The 17,263-nt window shown below is 51.0% G+C and overlaps 2 protein-coding genes across 2 annotated transcripts in view; one reads left to right on the forward strand and one right to left on the reverse strand.

The window, feature by feature from the left end:
- The window catches only part of TG (thyroglobulin), a 141,215-nt gene that overhangs the window by 77,444 nt on the left and 46,508 nt on the right, over positions 1 to 17,263 (forward strand). The window contains exon 41 of the mRNA XM_039911929.1: positions 4,168 to 4,370. Within this exon, the coding sequence (XP_039767863.1) occupies positions 4,168 to 4,370 (203 nt within the window). The remainder of the gene's footprint in view (positions 1 to 4,167; positions 4,371 to 17,263) is intronic.
- Positions 8,322 to 17,263, reverse strand: part of SLA (Src like adaptor) — a 30,209-nt gene continuing 21,267 nt past the window's right edge. The window contains exons 6-8 of the mRNA XM_007663670.4: positions 14,725 to 14,856; positions 9,713 to 9,845; positions 8,322 to 8,990 (exon numbers count right to left, since the gene is read on the reverse strand). Of these exons, the coding sequence (XP_007661860.1) occupies positions 8,771 to 8,990; positions 9,713 to 9,845; positions 14,725 to 14,856 (485 nt within the window). The 3' untranslated portion in view covers positions 8,322 to 8,770. The remainder of the gene's footprint in view (positions 8,991 to 9,712; positions 9,846 to 14,724; positions 14,857 to 17,263) is intronic.

Consider the following 17,263-nt stretch of genomic DNA (forward strand, 5'->3'; position numbering starts at 1 on the left):
AAACCAAACCGCATCACGATCTCTCCCGGTGGAAAATCCTCAATTTTTCACTGGTTTACCCTGAGAACGTTATTTTATTATCTTCTCTGTGGATCCTCTCAGCTGGAAAGAAAAACCGAGCATCCAGTGGGCCCCGAGGGTTCCCAGGGGACGCGTCGGAAGCGCATGTCCGTCTCGAGTGGGGCCAGACAGAGTGTGGGAAGGTTCTGTCCCGCTTCCCATACCCGCTTCCAGCCGCACACTTCATCCGCCTTCCTACGGCTCTGCTGAAATTGACATCTGGGTTGCCAGCCAAACGTTGCGGCTTTTTAAAGTCCAGGGGATGAGCGAAAGAGGGAGACGGGGCCAAAACATTCCTTTGCTCTAGCATCACCCGTTTCGGGCCTGACTGGGGTCTTCTGGAGGGCGAGGCCGGTCCCTCCATTCTCGGTCTTCGCAGAATTCCCCGGTACATCTGTGATGGATTCTCCCACTCCCGGACCCAGAAAGGCTGCTTCTCTTTCGCTGCTCTTGGTTACGGTTTTTCCTCAGGCAGAATTAGAGGCGATCAGTCCCTTCCTTCCTAAACTGGTCTGGGGTGAGTCAGCAGGGAACCGTCACTGTGATGGTAGTGATAGTGATGGTGGTACATATTAAGCGCCGACTGTGCGTGAGGCACTGTTCTGTGCGCTTGGGAAAGTAACAGTGGAATCTCCCTTGTGTAAGCCTCTTGTGGATAGGAAATCTGCCTAATAATAGCAATGATGGTGATATTTGTTAATCGCTTACTATTTGTCAATCACAGTCCTTAGCCCTGGGGTAGGTACAAGGTACAAGATTAGACACGGTCCCTCATGGGGCTCACAGTCTTAATCCCCATTTTACAGATGAGGGAACTGAAGCCCAACGAAGTGAAGCGACTTGCCCAGGGTCACACAACAGACAAGTGGCAGGGCCGGAATTAGAACCTAGGGCCTTCTGACTCCCAGGCCCGTTCTCTACTCACTAAGCCATGCTGCTTTTCTACCAACTCTACTGAACTCTCCCAAGCGCTCAGTGAATACCACTGATTGACTGTTCTGGTGCCCGGCGAGCGCTCAGTAAATACCGTGCACTCAGTAAATGCCACTGTTTAGCGGATGGGAGGATGAGATCTTGCACGGAAGATTGATGATAGTGCGAGAGTGGCGCGTTCAGTGCCACTCGCCCTCTCGCGTGGTGCCAGTTGCGTTCCCATTAGGGTGTAGAATGAGAAAAAGAAGGGCATCACTATGGAGCCATGGCTGTGTGTTTGCGTGCGGGGATGTGTGTGTGTGCTCGTGTATCTTGTGTACCTGGTTTTGCCTAGAGGGGAAGAGGGGAGGAAGTGGTGTGCTCTTGCGATAGCCAGATCTCTTTGATGTGGCTTGGCTACTTTATGCTTTTCTGAAAAAGCGCCTCTCCTAAAAAATCCATCGCTTACCAAATACCACGTTCAACCTTTGACTTCCATCTGCTCGCCCTGTCCGGTTCCGGGCTCCGTGCCGTTAGACCAGGCCCCCGGCCATGGCAAGCAGACAGGGGTTAGGAATGAGCGGCGGGAATCGGGAGCGTTTCCGCTTTGAAAACTCCCAGTTCTGGCATCGTGGTCTAGAAGTCCAGGCTGAAACTCAGAACACCGACTCCTGCGCTGCACTGCCCTCATCTAGAGCTCTTGAACTCACCCTGCCTCGAACTCTAGAATTTCCCTGTGCCTGGAACTCTAGAAGTCCCCTTTGACTGGAATTCTAGAAGTCCCCTTTGGCCGGAATTGTAGAACCGATCCGTGGCCAGAAACTCTAGAGCTAACCCTTCACTAGAGTTTTAGGACTCACCCCAGGCTAGGATGCTAGGATTCTCCCCAGGCCAGAATCGATCCCCGGATAAAACCTCCCCCAGGCTGGAACTCCAGAACTCATCCTCAGATAGAGCTCCGGATCTCACCTCCGGCCCATACTCTAGAACTCACCCTCAGCTGGAATTCTAGAATTTGTCTCTCTTAATGAAGGGAACTGCAAGGAGTCCGGAAAGGTGGGCCAGTGGCTCACATTGATGACTTTTCCATTCACACAGGGAGCAGTATGCCTTTGAAGAAATCCCTTTCCTTGAAACTATCCCCAGGTGGAAAAACCATTCATTTGGTAGTTGTTGTGGAAACTGGCAGTGCTTTCTGAGCTCTGTGCATTAACTATGGGTTTGGCTTCCCGAAGCGGTTTGCTTCGGTTCCGTCCTCTGGTCCTTGTGCCAGTTCCTGATCGTGACTTGTCCTTGACCCCAAAACAGCTAGTGCTTGAAAGCATTTGTCCTCACTGTTTCCCTCTCCTCCCTCCCTCCCTCCCCTCTGGGACTCCCGGCCTCTGCAGAGTTCACGAGCCTCCCGCTAGATTCATTTTTTCAAACTGGCTTTGTCCCAAACTTCTTTTTCTGTCTCTTTATTCACCGGGTCCCAGCCCGGGAAGAAAGTGACTCCACATCTCTCCGTGACTTCACTCTGCCTCTGCCCCCGTCTACACATCCCCAACTCACTCCATTTTTCCGGCCTTAGCCCCCCATCTCCCCACCTCGGGGGCTTTCCACGAGCCGACACTTCCATTTCATTCATGGAAATGGACGTAAACTGTATGCCTGTTGTGGGCAGGGATTGTCTCTCTTTATTTCTATATTGTACTTTCCAAGTGCTTAGTACAGAGCTCTGCGCACTGTAAACGCTCAATAAGTACGACTGAACGAATGAATAAACCCATCCTATTTCCTCGCCCCATAGTTCTAGGGCTCCTTTCTCTGCACAAGTCTTATCTTTTCAGTCCTTCAGTAGTACTTATTGAACACCTACTTGTTCTGAGAGCTGTACTGGGAACCTACCGGGAACAGAGCTTGGTACTGGGCACCCCCAATATAGACACAGTGCTGTACTGGGCCTTCAATATGGGCAGAGTGCTGTAGAGGGCATCTGCTGCCTACAGAGCACTGTACTGAGTGTCCTGTAGGTGTAAAGCACTGAACTTTAAAAAAAAATAGTGATTGTTAAGTGCTTGCACTGGGCTAAGCGCTGGGGTAGATACAACATAGGTTTGGCGCAGTCCATGTCCCACATGGAGCTCACAGTCTGAATCCCCATTTTACAGATGAACTGACTGAGGCACGGAAAAGTTAAGTGACTTGTTCAAGGGCACAACAATAGATAAGTGGCAGAGTCAGGATTAGAACCCAGGTCCTTCCAACTCCCAAGCCCGGGCTCTTTCTACTAAGACATGCTGCAGCCCTGTTGTGGGGCAGAGCACTGCACTGGGCGCCTACTGTGGGCAGAGCACTGGGGTGGTGGGGTGAAGATTCCAGACACCACTTTTCTCTACAGCCAGGAGGAAGGGAGAGGGACAAAGTACATTCTCAGGCTGGAAAGACTCATCCCAATCAATCAATCGTAATTATGGAGTGCTTACCACACTGCAGAGCTCTGTATTAGGCACTTGGAAGAGTCCAATATAACAATATAAAAGTCATATTCCCTGCCCACAACTAGCTTACAGTCTAATATAAATAAATCAATATAAATAAATAAATTACGGATGGGTACGGAAGTGCTGTGGGGCCGGGAGAGAGGATGAATAAAGGGAGCAAGTCAGGGCGATGCAGAAGGGTGTAGAAAAAAAGGAAAAGAGGCCTTAGTCCGGGAAGGCCTCTTGGAGGAGATGTGCCTTCAATAAGTCTTTGAAGGTGGGTGAGTAACTGTCTGTCATTCATTCATTCATTCGCTAGTATTTATTGAGTGCTTACTATGTGCAGAACACTGTACTAAGCACTTGGAATGGCACAATTCGGCAACAGATAGAGACAATCCCTGTCCAGTGACGGGCTCTGTCAGATATGAAGAGGTAGGATGTTCTGGGCCAAAGGCAGGACGTGGGCAAGAGGTCAGCGGTGAGGTAGATGAGACCGACGTACAAGTGCGTGGGTTGGCATTAGAGGATCGAAGTGTACGGGCTGGGTTGTCGTAGCAGAGTTGCGAGGAGAGGTAGGAGGGGCCAAGGTGATCGAGCACTTTAAAGCCGACGGTAAGGAGTCCAGAGGGATGGACTCCAAGGGTGGAATCGTCCGGGTTGTGGGGCAGGGACGGCCCGGGTCCCACGGCGTTTGGCACCAGGGTAAGGAGGCTCTTCTCACCCCCGGCAGGTACCGACGTGGCCAGAGGAAACTGGGGGCTCCAGGACCAGGTGGCTGCCCTGCAGTGGGTGCAAGACCACATCGCCAACTTCGGTGGGGACCCAGAGCGCGTGACCCTCGCGGCGGATCGTGGCGGGGCTGACGTGGCCAGCGTCCTCTTGCTCTGGCCCAGGCCGGCTGGCTCCAGACTCTTCGGACGGGCCATCCTCATGGTGAGTCTCCTTTCGCCATCCTTCTAGCCTTCTGATAGATAAATCGGATAGTATGATATAAGAATGTCCCAGCTGACTAATTGAATATAATCTACAAACATGCAAATAATTATACGAGGTAAGCACGGAAATGTAGAAGTGCCAAGAGTGATTGTTGCATTGAGGTGACTGGGATATGGGGAATTAAGTGGGGAAGGCTTCCCGGAGGAGCTGGGGTTTTAGGAAGGCTTTGAAAAATAGGCCGGTGGATTTGGTGGACTTAGTACAGTGCTTTGCACACAGTAAGCACTCAGTAAATACGATTCAATGAATGAATGACTGGCTGGGCTGAAGAGGTGTTTTTGGCAGAGGGAATAAATGTGAACGAGAGGGTGGAATAAGAAGATTTGCGCGAGATACAATCCGAAGGTGGGCTTGGGAGGGGCAAAAAATGTGAGGGAAGAGAGCTGATATTTCCACTGCGGAGAGTTTCCGGAGGGCTTCAAGACAGTTGTGAAGAGTTTGACTTGAAGTGGAGAAATGGAAAGGGATGGATGGCCATTGGAAGCTCCCGATCAGAGGGGATTTAAAGGTGAAAGGGTGTTATAGTGCTCTGATCTCCCCCTAGGTGGCCGTTGTCCTGTAGACTGAGACTGTGATTGTCAACCCCCACAAAGCTCCTCAAGAATAGTCAAAAATATGACCAGGGATAAATTTCTCCTCTGTGGGAAATTCTGTCTCCACGAATGAAAGGACGTAAGGGTGCAGTTAATAGAAAGCGCTGGCTGACAAAGCATGGGAGTGGCCGCTTTCCGTCTGTCTGAGCACAGAGGAGATGTGACTCCAGAAGCTACTTGGGAGTTGAGAGGCCAGTTGCCCTGCTAGAGCCGGCCGTTATTGCAAAATCAGAGCCAGGTGGAATACCTAGATCTCCTTGGATGATGCATTAGTCGTTATCTGTGAATTCACCACCTTGAGCAGGATCTGAATTCAGTCCAAATCATTCGCCCCATTCCCTTCTCCCAACATCATCTTTTCTTGTCCATTTTGTTTAGGAATGAATTTTCCATCCTTCCCCTCCCACCATCTGGTCCAAGTGTTCCCCAGGCCACGAGAGCATGGCCTAGTCAGTAGAGCACAGTCCTGGGAGTCAGAAGGACCTGGGTTGTAATTCCTGGCAAAGTCACTTAACTTCTCTGTGCCACAGTTACCTCATCTGTGAAATGGGCATTGAGACTGTTAGACTGTGTCCAACCTGATTTGATTAGCTTGTCTTTACCCCAACACTTAGTACGGCGCCTGACACATAGTAAGGGCTTAACTAATACCATAAAAAGGAAATATGCGGCAAGGGATGAGTGTCACCATGGGATAGAGTAGTCTGCACCCAGGATCTTGGGAACGCCATCCCTTGGCAGGAAATGGGAATTCAAAAACTAGAATTCCATGGGGAATTCTTTAGGGAGAACATCGATCTTGTTGAGGAATTCCACCCAGTAATTGTCATTTCCAAAAAGCGTTGTACTTGGTCTTAAATCAATAATCTGCCTTATCCATTGAACGGCCTGTTTTCCGACCATTTCTTCCAGCAGCTAAGGGGAAGCCGTTTGGAAGATAAAAGGCTGTTACACTTTTTTAGGTTAGCAATTTTTAGAAGGCTCCAGGACTGAGCGATCTTTGGCTAGGAGCGAGTTGATATGGAAAAAGGATTATTGGATTGAAGTACCAGTCTCTGAGTTCAGGATGTCGATTCTGAGGTCTGTAAATGTGGCACTGTGGGTGGGGTTGTGGGGTTTGTGTTCTTAACACCCTTAAAGAGTTCTGTGAAAATGAAGGCTTTGAGAAACAGCATTTCCTAGTGGAAAGAGCACAGACCTGGAAGTCAGAAGACTTAGGTTTTAATCCCAACTCTGCCAATTGCCTCTGTGACCTTGGTCAACTCACTTAACTTCTCTGGGCCTCGGTTTTCTCATCTGTAAAATAAGCACCTGGCTCTCCTTTCTACTTAGACTCTTGAGCCCCGTGTGAGACAAGGGACTGTGTCTGACCAGATTAAATCGTATCTACCCCAGTGCTTAGAACAGTGCTTGACACATAGTGAGTGCTTAACAAATATTATTATTATCATCATTATCATTATGGAACAAGCTAGGTTTTTTTTTTGGAGAAAATGTTCACATCAGATATTTGGAGCTCATCATTTCTATTCTGTGAAGGGACTCTGGGAAGATCTTGGTAGTTTCTCAGCACAGCTTTTGGAGGCATTGTTTGTTGGGGCAGGATGGGGAGGGCTCACCAGCTCTTCTTTTGTGGTGTCCCTTGGCGAGTTGGACCCCTTCCCAGGAGCACAGAGGGGACAGACGTGATGGCCAAGAATCAATCTCTATCTCATTGCTTTTGTCCCTCTATCAGCTGCCTTGGGGAGGGTGGGGGCAGGGGAGGGGTTAGGGGACAGGACAGAGAAATGGGCCTCCTTCTCCTGATATAATTCTCTCCTGTCCAAGATCAGAACCAGCTAGGAAATCTCACAAGACAGACAGCCACTAAATCCCTCACCAAATCCACCCCGGGTTTATGGGGCAGAATCTTCATTGCGCGGTGTCGATTCCAAATGAATGCCCGGATGTGAGAGGGCAGCGTGGTTTCCGATCGACTCGGCCTGTCCCCAGCATTCCGACGGAATCGGTCACTGACCGGAACGGCATCGGTCACTGGTGCACTGCACGCGCCACCGGGGAGGCAGAGGTCACCCGGCCGTGGGGCGGGAATCGACGCCTCCGTGTTGCATTTGGGGTTTAGAGCTCTGACGGCTCTACAGGCTGCTGCTCTGAATCTGCTCCGCTGGCATTCGGTTAGCTAAAATATGCGTAGGGTAAACATTCAGATGGTTGTGATCAGGAAAGAGACAGTGTGTGGGATGCATTTTCTCTGGGGCTATGCAAGCAAGTTCTTTTGGTTGGCCACATGGCCAGTGAGGAGCTCTGGCTTAAAGGATGCGGTACAGACCGGTTTCCTTCCCAGCTAGGGTGGTCTTGGACAGTCATCATAGATCCTGGACGAGAGGGCTCTCATGTTGCTACATTTGTACATGGGAATGCTGTCAGAGCTGCCATTTTGAGAAAGTGTGACTCCCTGACCCAGCTTCAACCTCTTCCCGAGTCTCTGTGTTTTATCCAAGATCCAGGGTGGCTTCATCCCCCGGACCAGGTCAGAAATGCTATGCAAATTGCTGGGTACTGGATCGGGTATAGGCCAGGCATCGAGCTGCCTGTGGGCATCTTAGTTGGATCAAAGAGTTCCTCGGGCAGATAACTGACTTCAGCATCATCAGAAGTAAAATGGATGTGTCCATCCTCCCTGGGGGTTCGGAGTGTGTCACGGCTTCTCGTCCTCTATGCCACACCCCGGGCCCCCTTGAACTTTTGCTTCCCATATCCCTCCCTCATCATAGCTGACAAAAGATTCACCATCTTCCCCCGGTCCCCAGGGATCCCCTCTCCCCAGCACGCCCATGGCGCCAGTGCCCTAAAGGGGGCTGGAGTCGAAAGGCCGAACGGATATGTTTGGAAAGCTGAAACAAACAGGTTGTTGTTTCGCAAGAGTCATAGGTTCCACCGCCTCGCCTACACCCAAGGACTTCCTGTCCTCCCCGGCAACTCCCAGAAGAACTTTTCCCTCCTGTCTCCCGGGGGCGTCTCCACCTTCACAGAGTTTTCGGAGGGAAGAGGTTGGCCAAGGGGGTGGAAGGGCCCGTCAGTGGTCTTGGTCTCCCGGGATTCCCAGCTCAGTCGGGAGAGCGGGTTGGAGCCCGGGGCAGGTGGTGAGTTCCAGGAGGCCCCTGGGGCCACTGAGTCCCTGGACAAGCTGGTCAACCTGGCCCACCTGCCAAATCACAGCTTGTCCCTCCTTCCTAACAGCCCCTCCTTCCTAAATTCACTGCAGTCAGCAACTTTGGGAAGAAACACCGAGTGGTACCATTTCTACCGGTTGTGTTTTATTGAGACATTCTGTTCCTCCTTCATATAGATAGATATATATATATATATACACACACGCACACTCACTTACACACACACACTCACTCATTCCTTAGGAAACAACATCTGAGTCAATTATAAGTTAACACAGGGTCCTATCTACAGTGCACGTCCGGGGCGGAAAGGAAAGTTTCCTTTGTGAGACAATATTCTCTAGATCGTAAGCTCGTTGTGGCCAGGGAACGGGTCTACCAGCTCTGATATATTGTACTCTCCCAAGCGTTTCATACAGTGCTCTGCTCACAGCAAGCACTCAATAAATACGATCGATTGAATACCCAGGCATTAGGGGGACACCGCCCTCGGGCCAGCTCGTCACGTGCTGTGGGGCAGGCGAGGCCCTGGGCCGACCCAGAGGCCTCCCGGCTCCCACGGTCCCTGTGGTCAGTCCTCCCAGGACGGCGGGGTGAAGAGGGCACTCTTTCGCTTGCTGCCCATGTACACCAGCGAGCGGCTCTTCTTCTTTCGCTCGCTGCCGAAGGGAGAGCTGTCCTCCCCGGCCACGGACAGATAAGAGGCGATGCTCTCCCGGAGTCCGAAGCTCAGCAGGGAGTCGTCCATCTCCAGGGAACTCGGGGTTTCCATTTCACTGGGCTGCCGCTTGCTGGAGGAGAAGGAAAGAAGGAGGGAGGGGGAAAGCTGGCTTAGCCTCTGCCCTGTTCAGCTAGCCTGGGGGCACCGCAATGCAGGGGGGATGCTCTTTCATGTCTAGTGGAAAGGATATGAACCTGGGGGTCAGAGGACCCGGGGTCTAATCCCGGCTCCACCGCTCGTCTACTGCATGACCTTGGGCAAGTCGCTTCATTTATCTGTGCCTCATTTACCTCATTTGTAAAATGGGGACAAGGACACCGAGCCCTAGGTGGGACGGGGCCTAAGTCTCACCGATTATCTTGTATGTACCCCAGCACCTAGTACAGTGCCTGGCACATAGTAAGTGCTTAACAGTATCAAATTATGAATTATTATCATTATTCCTCCGGTGGGAGCCCCCAGGGCGGCCAGTGGCTTGGACCGGCCTGCCCTAGGAGAGGCAACGAGGCCTAATGGAAGGGGCAGGGTCCTGGGAGCCAGGAGAAATCAAGGCCAGCAGTGTAGGAGAAGTGACTGCAGAAAAGCCCCCTAAAGTGGACAGTGTTCTGAGCTGGGAACCGTCCGTTCGGGGCTGGGACGGCCCATGTTCCGTTACAAGGAGAGCTACCAGATCTGGGCTACCCAGACAGCTAGACCTCTAGCGTATCTAGGGAGCCCCCGGTGACCCTGATAGCGGGCTGGCCGGACACCGGGAACTTCTGGAAAGAACCCGGGGAGGACGGGGAAGGGTACCTCTGCACACTTCTCCAGTTGAAATGTTTCTGGCGCATCACAACCGGTGAACCCTGACTTTTGACTCCATTGGGACTGGTGCACTGAGTCAGGCAGGGAGTGGTCAGGACACAGCAGAGCCCGTCAGCCACCTCTGATAGGAGAAACACACATACACACACAGACATAGACAAACAGTCAGAGAGGCAGCACTAGTGGAAACAGCACTGGCCTGGAAGTTGGAGGACTCGAGTTCTAATCCCAGTTCCACCACTTGCCTGCAGTGTGAACTTGAGCAAGTTGCTTAACTTTTCTGTGCCTCCATTTCCTCATCTGTAAAATGGAAATTTACTATCTGTTCTCCCTCCTCCTTAGGCTGTGAGTCCTATATGGGATAGGGACTCTGTCTGATCCGGTCATCTTGTATCTACCCCAGGGCTTTTTTTTTTATGGTATTAAGCACTCACTATATGTCCAACACTCTTCTAAGTGCTGTTTAGGTACACGGACAGTCCCTGCCCCTCATGGGTCTCACAGCCTAATTAGCAGTGCTTGGCCCATGATAAGCACTTAACAAATACCACAGATATTAACCAATGAATTAACCGATAACATTTATTGGGCACCTTCTAAGTGCTAGGCAAAGGACCGAGTGCTTGGGAGAGTGCAATAATGACAAGATACAGATTCACTGCCCTCGAGAAGCCTTACAGTCAAGGGGTGGGGAGAGATCCAAATCATTTACAGATAGTGAAAGCCCATCAGTGGTATTTATTATGCCTCTATGGAATGAAAATCCCTATACTATGAGCCTGGGAAGGGACCTCTGAAGAATGGGGGGGTTTATCGGTGTTGGTTGGTGAATGGCTGAGGCTGTGATTTGTGTTTTGGATCAGTGAAGATGTCGCCTCTGCTTCCAGAGGGCTTCTTGGAGCCAGGTCAGCTGAGAAGTAGCGGAGGCCAGTGGTGGAGACCTCGTGTCTCTGCTTCAGTGGGAGAGCTGACATCAGAGGGGAGTCAAGAGTGGTTGACGCCCTCCTGGGTTCTGTTATTAAGAGAAGCGGCTCAAGCTTTTTGTTCCCCATATCGGACACGTCTGCGGGTCTCTCGTGACGAACCTCTGGACCTCCCAACCAATCAGTCGGTGGTCTCTGTGGAGCACTTACTGTGTTCAGAGCACAGTACTTAGCAGTTAGGCGAGTACAGTGCACGCGCATCCGTTGACACGTTCGTCTCATCGCCCCGTGGGCATTTAAAAATGATCTCACATCCTTAAAAATTGGGATGACCTATGTGAAGTCTTCTGTGAAGGAGATAGATTGAGTTGCCACCTGTTCGGTACCTATGGGCTCTCTTCCAGGCAAAATAACCCATACTTGGCAGTGATGTCTGAGAGTGCAATGCTATCTGACTGTGCAATGATATTTGAGTGTGCAAATCACAGCAGGCCTTTTCCTGCTCTAAATCCTATACCTAAATTTAAGCCACCGCTGCATTCTCCCGTTCCCGTGATAGATCTGACTCTACGAGTTTCTCTTCTCCCCATTTACCTAGCTCTGCCCGTATCCCCCGGCTATGTGTGAACCGCCTAGACCCAGACCCGTGGGCACAAGTTGCCGTAGCCTTGGCTTTTGGGTTTTCTTTCTAGTCGAGGCTACACTGAAACCGAGCTAGTGGGCACTGGCTCTTTGAAGGATCCACTCCCGCCGGGGCTGTGGGTGGGGAAGGTACATTAAACGCTAGGTGCAGTGCTTTGCACCCCTTAAGTGCTTAATAAATACAATCGAATGAATGAATGACTTTGAGATGGAATGAATGACCGGTCCCTCATTGACAGGTGAACTTGCCGCTTCTGTGTAATTAAAGATGGAGGGGAAACCTGGCTCACTGGTAGGTACACTAGACAGGTCAGCCAAGAATAGCATCAGATCCAGCAAAGTCGCATCCTGTCGGCGACCCGGGCCGGGATCAGAGAAGGGGTCTCGGGGAGCCGTAAGAGCCTCCGAAGAAAATTAGAACAAGTCATCTAAAACCCGAAATTCTAGAAGATTCTAGATACCAAAATTCCAGATTCAGGTGGAAAAGCTAGTCATTAAACAAGTCGTAGAGGATATGGCTGACAGTCTTATTCCCCTTTTTTTCAGGGATTTTAGGTGATTAGATCATTTGATTCTGCTTGTTTTCTTTTCAAACACTTGTCAGGCTTTCCTTAGGGAAAACCTGTTCTTGAAGAAAGCTGGTAATGGGTTGGCCCAGGGTTTGGGAGTTTTTTTCTAAGCTTTTCCCTCATCTTTTTCACCCAACTGCAAGCCGACGGTGCCCTGTGCTCAATAAATAGCATAGATTGATTGATTGGCAGTAGTCTCGGGAGCCGGGGGGGGTCTCCCCCTACAGTGCCTGGAACAGCGCACGGTTACCCCCCGGCCCTGGAAAAACCCAGCACCTCCCACTGAGGTATCAGCACCCCACGCATCCTTGTTGACAAATCTTACCAGGCTAGCCCTTACCTGCTTTTCAATTAGCTTCTGACTATGCAAATCCTGGGGTTTACCCACCCTCCGATGATTGCTATTAATTGACACTCCACAAGCATCTCTGCCTAGAACACAGGGCAATTGGTTGCTCCTGGACTCTCCTTCCTCTTTCATTTTCAGCTTATTTCGGCAGTCCGTGTCTACAACCCTGTGCCATCCTCCACATTTTCAATTGGTCTGTGGCCCAGCCGGGCCAGCTCAGAGCCTAGGACATCTTAGTAGGGGAATGCGTCCATTTGTTGATGCCTTGTATTCTCCCAAGTGCTCAGTACAGTGATCTATGCACAGTAAGTGCTCAATAAATACAGTTGACTGACTTTCCTTCTCAAGGGTGTCTTCTGCTCCTCCATCACCACCTCCAAAGTCCCTTATCTACCCAGAACTCCCATTCTCCTTTAGGATATTTTAACGTGCCTGGGAACAGGGAGGGAAGGGTCAAGGTGATGGACCTAACTTCAGAATATTGACCAATTTCCTTTTCCAGGGAGGGAGACCCAGAGACCGGGAGCAAGGCACCTGGGGAAGTTAGAGGTGTGGGTTAAGAAGCAGGACTTGCCGATGATCCGGTTAATGCAAAAGCGGAAATGTGAGACTTGGCTAATCCGCCAATGGAGAATTAAAGCTTTGGGATAATCCACATTAGAGAAGGAAGAACCGAGGGTGTTTAAGGGCAATTATGTCCATTTCCCGGGTCGTTTTCTCTCGACGGCTTCCTCCCTGGATCGGTTCAATTAGAGTCGAAAAGAAAAGCCTCTCTTAAAACGCAGATAGGCCCTGGGAGGGGTAAACAAGGCAGCTGCCTTTCCGGTTCTGAATCGGGGCCCCACGGTCTGTCTAATATGGAGAATTCAGCAGTTTCTTGACCTAAAGGAAATCCCCTGGGCCGAGCTGGAGCTCAGGCGGAGGAGAGAACACGTCTTGGCTCGACCCCATGTCCCAGTGAAGTTTTGGGACATTCTTGTCGGAGAGCCAAACCAGCAGAAATTACCTGATCTTCCCTCAGATGCCTTCACCTCGGCCTCCACCCACTCGGCCTCCCTGTCCCGCTTTAGGGTGTTCCGCTCCCACAGACTCCCTTGCTCCTTCCACAGCTGGACTTTCCCCTCCAGGGGGACGGGAGACCCTTTCTCCTCTTCCCCCAGCTGGCTCGGTCACTCCAACCTCTCAACCCCTAACCCTCTGGCCTGTACCTCCAAACAATCAATCGATTCTATTAATTGCTCTCTACCGTGTGAAGAGCCGACATGATCCCTGCCCTCAAGGGGCTTAGAGTCTACTGTGTGCAGAACACTGTATGCGGCACTGGGGAGAGTTCAGAATTAGTAGACCATCCCTGCCCTCAAATAATTTATAGAAAAACAACATGGCAGAGTGGATAGAGCACGGGCCTGGGAGTCAGAAGGTCAGGGGTTCTAATTCCAGCTCTGCCGGTAGTCTGCTGTGACACCTTGGGCAAGTCACTTCATTTCTCTGTGCCTCATCTGCAAAATAGGGATTGGGACTGTGAGCCCCAAGAGGGATAGGGACTGTGTCCAACTTGATTTGCTTGTATTCACTCCAGTGCTTAGTACACTGCCTGGCACATAGTAAACACTTAAAAATGCCACAATTATAATAATAATTACTCTAATGTAGCAGGGAAGACAGCCATAAAATCAATCCCAGGTATGAGTTTGTGTCTCAGGCCTGTCCCTCCAATGTCGTCTTGTCTTCTTCAGCCTCTTCCCCACTGATCTTCTCCTTCCCCTTCCCTCCCTCTCCCCCGATCCTGAGACTCTCCCATAGTCCCCCCCCCCCACCCCAACATTTTCCCTTGGCTTCTGGCTCTTGCTCCACGATGACCCTGGTGGTCCCGGCTTCTACTTTCTAGAGCCAGAAAACTCTCGTTTATCCGTGCTGCTCATTCTCCATAATGATTTTTCACTCACAGTTTCAAGTCACTGTATAGATCTACACTGTCCACTTGTTGCCTGGATCTCTGTTCTCTAGTTCCCCAGAAGGCGAACCAGAGAATCTAGAGTTAATGTCCGCTGGCCCCCCGTAACTGAAGCGGATGTCTCAAGTGCTCAACATTTTCCATTAGAATTGCTCAACGACTGTTCTTGTGAGCTTTATGGGGAGTAAAGGCGGTATTTGAGGTGCACCACCTTTTCCTGCAGATGGGGAGAACAGCTGGGATTCCTCTAAACTCTAAGCTCGTTGTGGGAGGGAACCTGTCTACCGGCTCTGTGGTATTACGCTCTCCCACACGCTTAGTAGAGTGTTCTAAACACAGTAAGCCCTCAATAAATGCCTTAGATTGATTCCAGCGGCTCTGCCGGAGGCTGCAGGAGCCTCCTGGGGATGCTTAGAACTTAGGCATCTGGGTGGGTGGGAACGAGTCGGGGGATGGAGGAGGGAGCCGGGTTGGGCTGGAAGTGGATGGAGAAAGATCGAGACCGTGGCGCCCACTTCAGCCCCTGAACAGGCCTGGGCCAGGGTCCGCCCTCCGGATCTTACCGGAATAGTGATTCACGAGGTCCTCGAGGCACTGGAAGGTGAGCCGCGGAGAGATATAGTACCAGTTATTTGGCAAGCGGAAGATGCGGTAATGTTTCACTTGTCTGTGTCTCACTGACAGCGAGTAGGAACCTGTAGGGGAAAGGAGGCGTCGTTAGGAGCAGGAACGTGATCTAGTGGAGAGGGCAAGGGACTGGCAGCCGGAAGCCTCGGGTTCTAATGCTGCCTCTGCCACTCGCCTGCTCTTTGGTGCACTTGCTTAATCTCTCGGGGACTCAGTTTCCCCACATAAAATCGGGAGAAAATTCCTCTTCTCCCACTTGGACGATGAATCCCGCGTAGGAGAGGTACTATGTTCCATCTGACCGTATTGTATATACCTTAATGTTCAGCACAGTGTTGGGCGCATAGTAAACAGTCAGTACCACAATTATTATTATTATTGGTTGGATTGGATTTGGACCACACCTGGGGAACGTCAGCTGGTGGCGGTATTTCACTGAGGTCCCATCCGGCGGGGAGTTCTGAAATGTGATGGACTTCCGGTCGGAAGGGATTCCGAGCTCCTTGAGGGCAGGGATCGGGTCTACCGACTCTGTCGTATTGTGCTCTCCCAAGTGCTTAGTTCAGTGCTCTGCGCACAGTAAGTGCTCAATAATTACCGTTGATTAAGAGACGGATTGGAATGGTTTGCTCTGGGAGTCAAGTGGTATCATTCACGGAGCAGGTCTTGAGTAGGCAGAGAACATCGAATAAGAGGGCAAGGGTGTGGAGTCAGAGCCGGTCTTCTTCCGGTTTCCGACTGCTCTCCTTAAGCCAATACACGGTGGCCTTGGAGGTTGACAGTTTCCTGCACTTCCCCTGATAGGGAAGGAAGATGGAATGGCAGCAGTAGGGATTTAAGTTAGACCCAGGGGAGAACTTCCAGGCAGTAGGAGGAATCAAGCCCGAGAATGAGTTCCTGAGGGAGGCTGGGAAACAAGAGCTCCGTCCGTCCAGTGGTGTTCCCTGAAAACCGCTTAGGCGAGCTTCTTTACAAACGGCCCCCACTCTGCCCGTCCTCAGAGACCTTCTGAAATCCCACCTCCTCCAGGAGGCCTTCCTTGGTGAACTTTGCTTCTCCCCAAGTCCTATTCTCTCTGCTCCATCTTCTGCACCGTTACACTCACTGCTTCTGGGTTGCCTTTTCGTACGTGTCGTTTTACAGGCTCTCCTGTTTGAACCCTTCTTCCTCCTCTTTGAAAGCAATATCCGTCTCACCCCCTCGATTGTAATCTCCTGGTGAGAGGCCACGGAGGTCTCCCTTCTTCCTCCACTCACCACTTGGGTGAGGGAGCCGTCCGTGAGCCGAACACTGGACTCGTTGCTCGGCTAAGAGCAAGACACTCAGGCCCTGGCTTGGGGGAGCTTCCAATCGAATGGGGGACACGAGGAGGGGGGAAAGGGGTCCTGGTTTGGGGGATCATCGGTTCCAAGATATTCATCCTCCTGTTTAATTGCTCATCCAAACCCCCTGTTAAATTGTAGCCTTCCATCCAACTCTGCATATACACCTTGAACCCTAGTGATCAGCGTCAGAGAAACAAAGACATGGACACATTTCTAGTGGCCAGATAGTAGTGTACTGTATATTGTAGGCCGGACTGTACGCATGTTGTGGACAGGGAACAACTCCACCAACTCTGTGAAATTATGCCCCCCCCAGGTGCTTAGTACAGTGCTCTGCACACACAGTAGGCGCTCAGTAAATATGACCGATCGATAGCAGCAGCTTGGAGGAAAGAGCAGTGGCCTGGGAGTCAGAGGACTTTGGGTTCTAATCTCGGCTCTGCCACTTGTCTGCCGTGTGACCTCGGGCAAGTCACTTCACCTCTCTGTGCCTCACTTTCCTCAACAGTAGAATGGGGATTTAATGCATGTTCTCCCTCCTACGTAGACTGTGAGCTCCACGTGGGACGGAGACTGTGTCCGACTTGATTAACTCATATGTACCCCGGCACTTAGAACAGCGTATGACATGTAGTAGACTACATACCTAATTATTACAAGTCAGTCAGCCAGTCAGTTGTATTTACTGCGCACTTACTCTAGGCAGCGTGGCTAGGGAAGCAGCGTGGCTCAGTGGAAAGAGCCTGGGCTTCGGAGTCAGAGGTCATGAGTTCGACTCCCGGCTCTGCCACTTGTCAGCTGTGTGACTGTGGGCGAGTCACTTCACTTCTCTGAGCCTCAGTTCCCTCATCTGTAAAATGGGGATTAACCGTGGGCCTCACGTGGGACGACCTGATTACCCTGTATCTCCCCCGGCGCTTAGAACAGTGCTCTGCACAGAGTAAGCGCTTAACAAATACCAATATTATTCTTCTTCTTATGCAGAGCACTGTACTAAGCGCTTGGGGGAGCACACTATAACAATATAACAAGCACGTTCCCTGCCCACAGTGAGTTATCATTATTATTACTATTATTACTATTATTATAGTGGTAGTGCTCTTTGGTTAAGCACCGCCGAGCACTTTGCACGCTACTAAACTTGAGGGAA

This window comes from Ornithorhynchus anatinus, chromosome 4, assembly GCF_004115215.2.
Source record: "Ornithorhynchus anatinus isolate Pmale09 chromosome 4, mOrnAna1.pri.v4, whole genome shotgun sequence".
NCBI lineage: Eukaryota > Metazoa > Chordata > Mammalia > Monotremata > Ornithorhynchidae > Ornithorhynchus > Ornithorhynchus anatinus.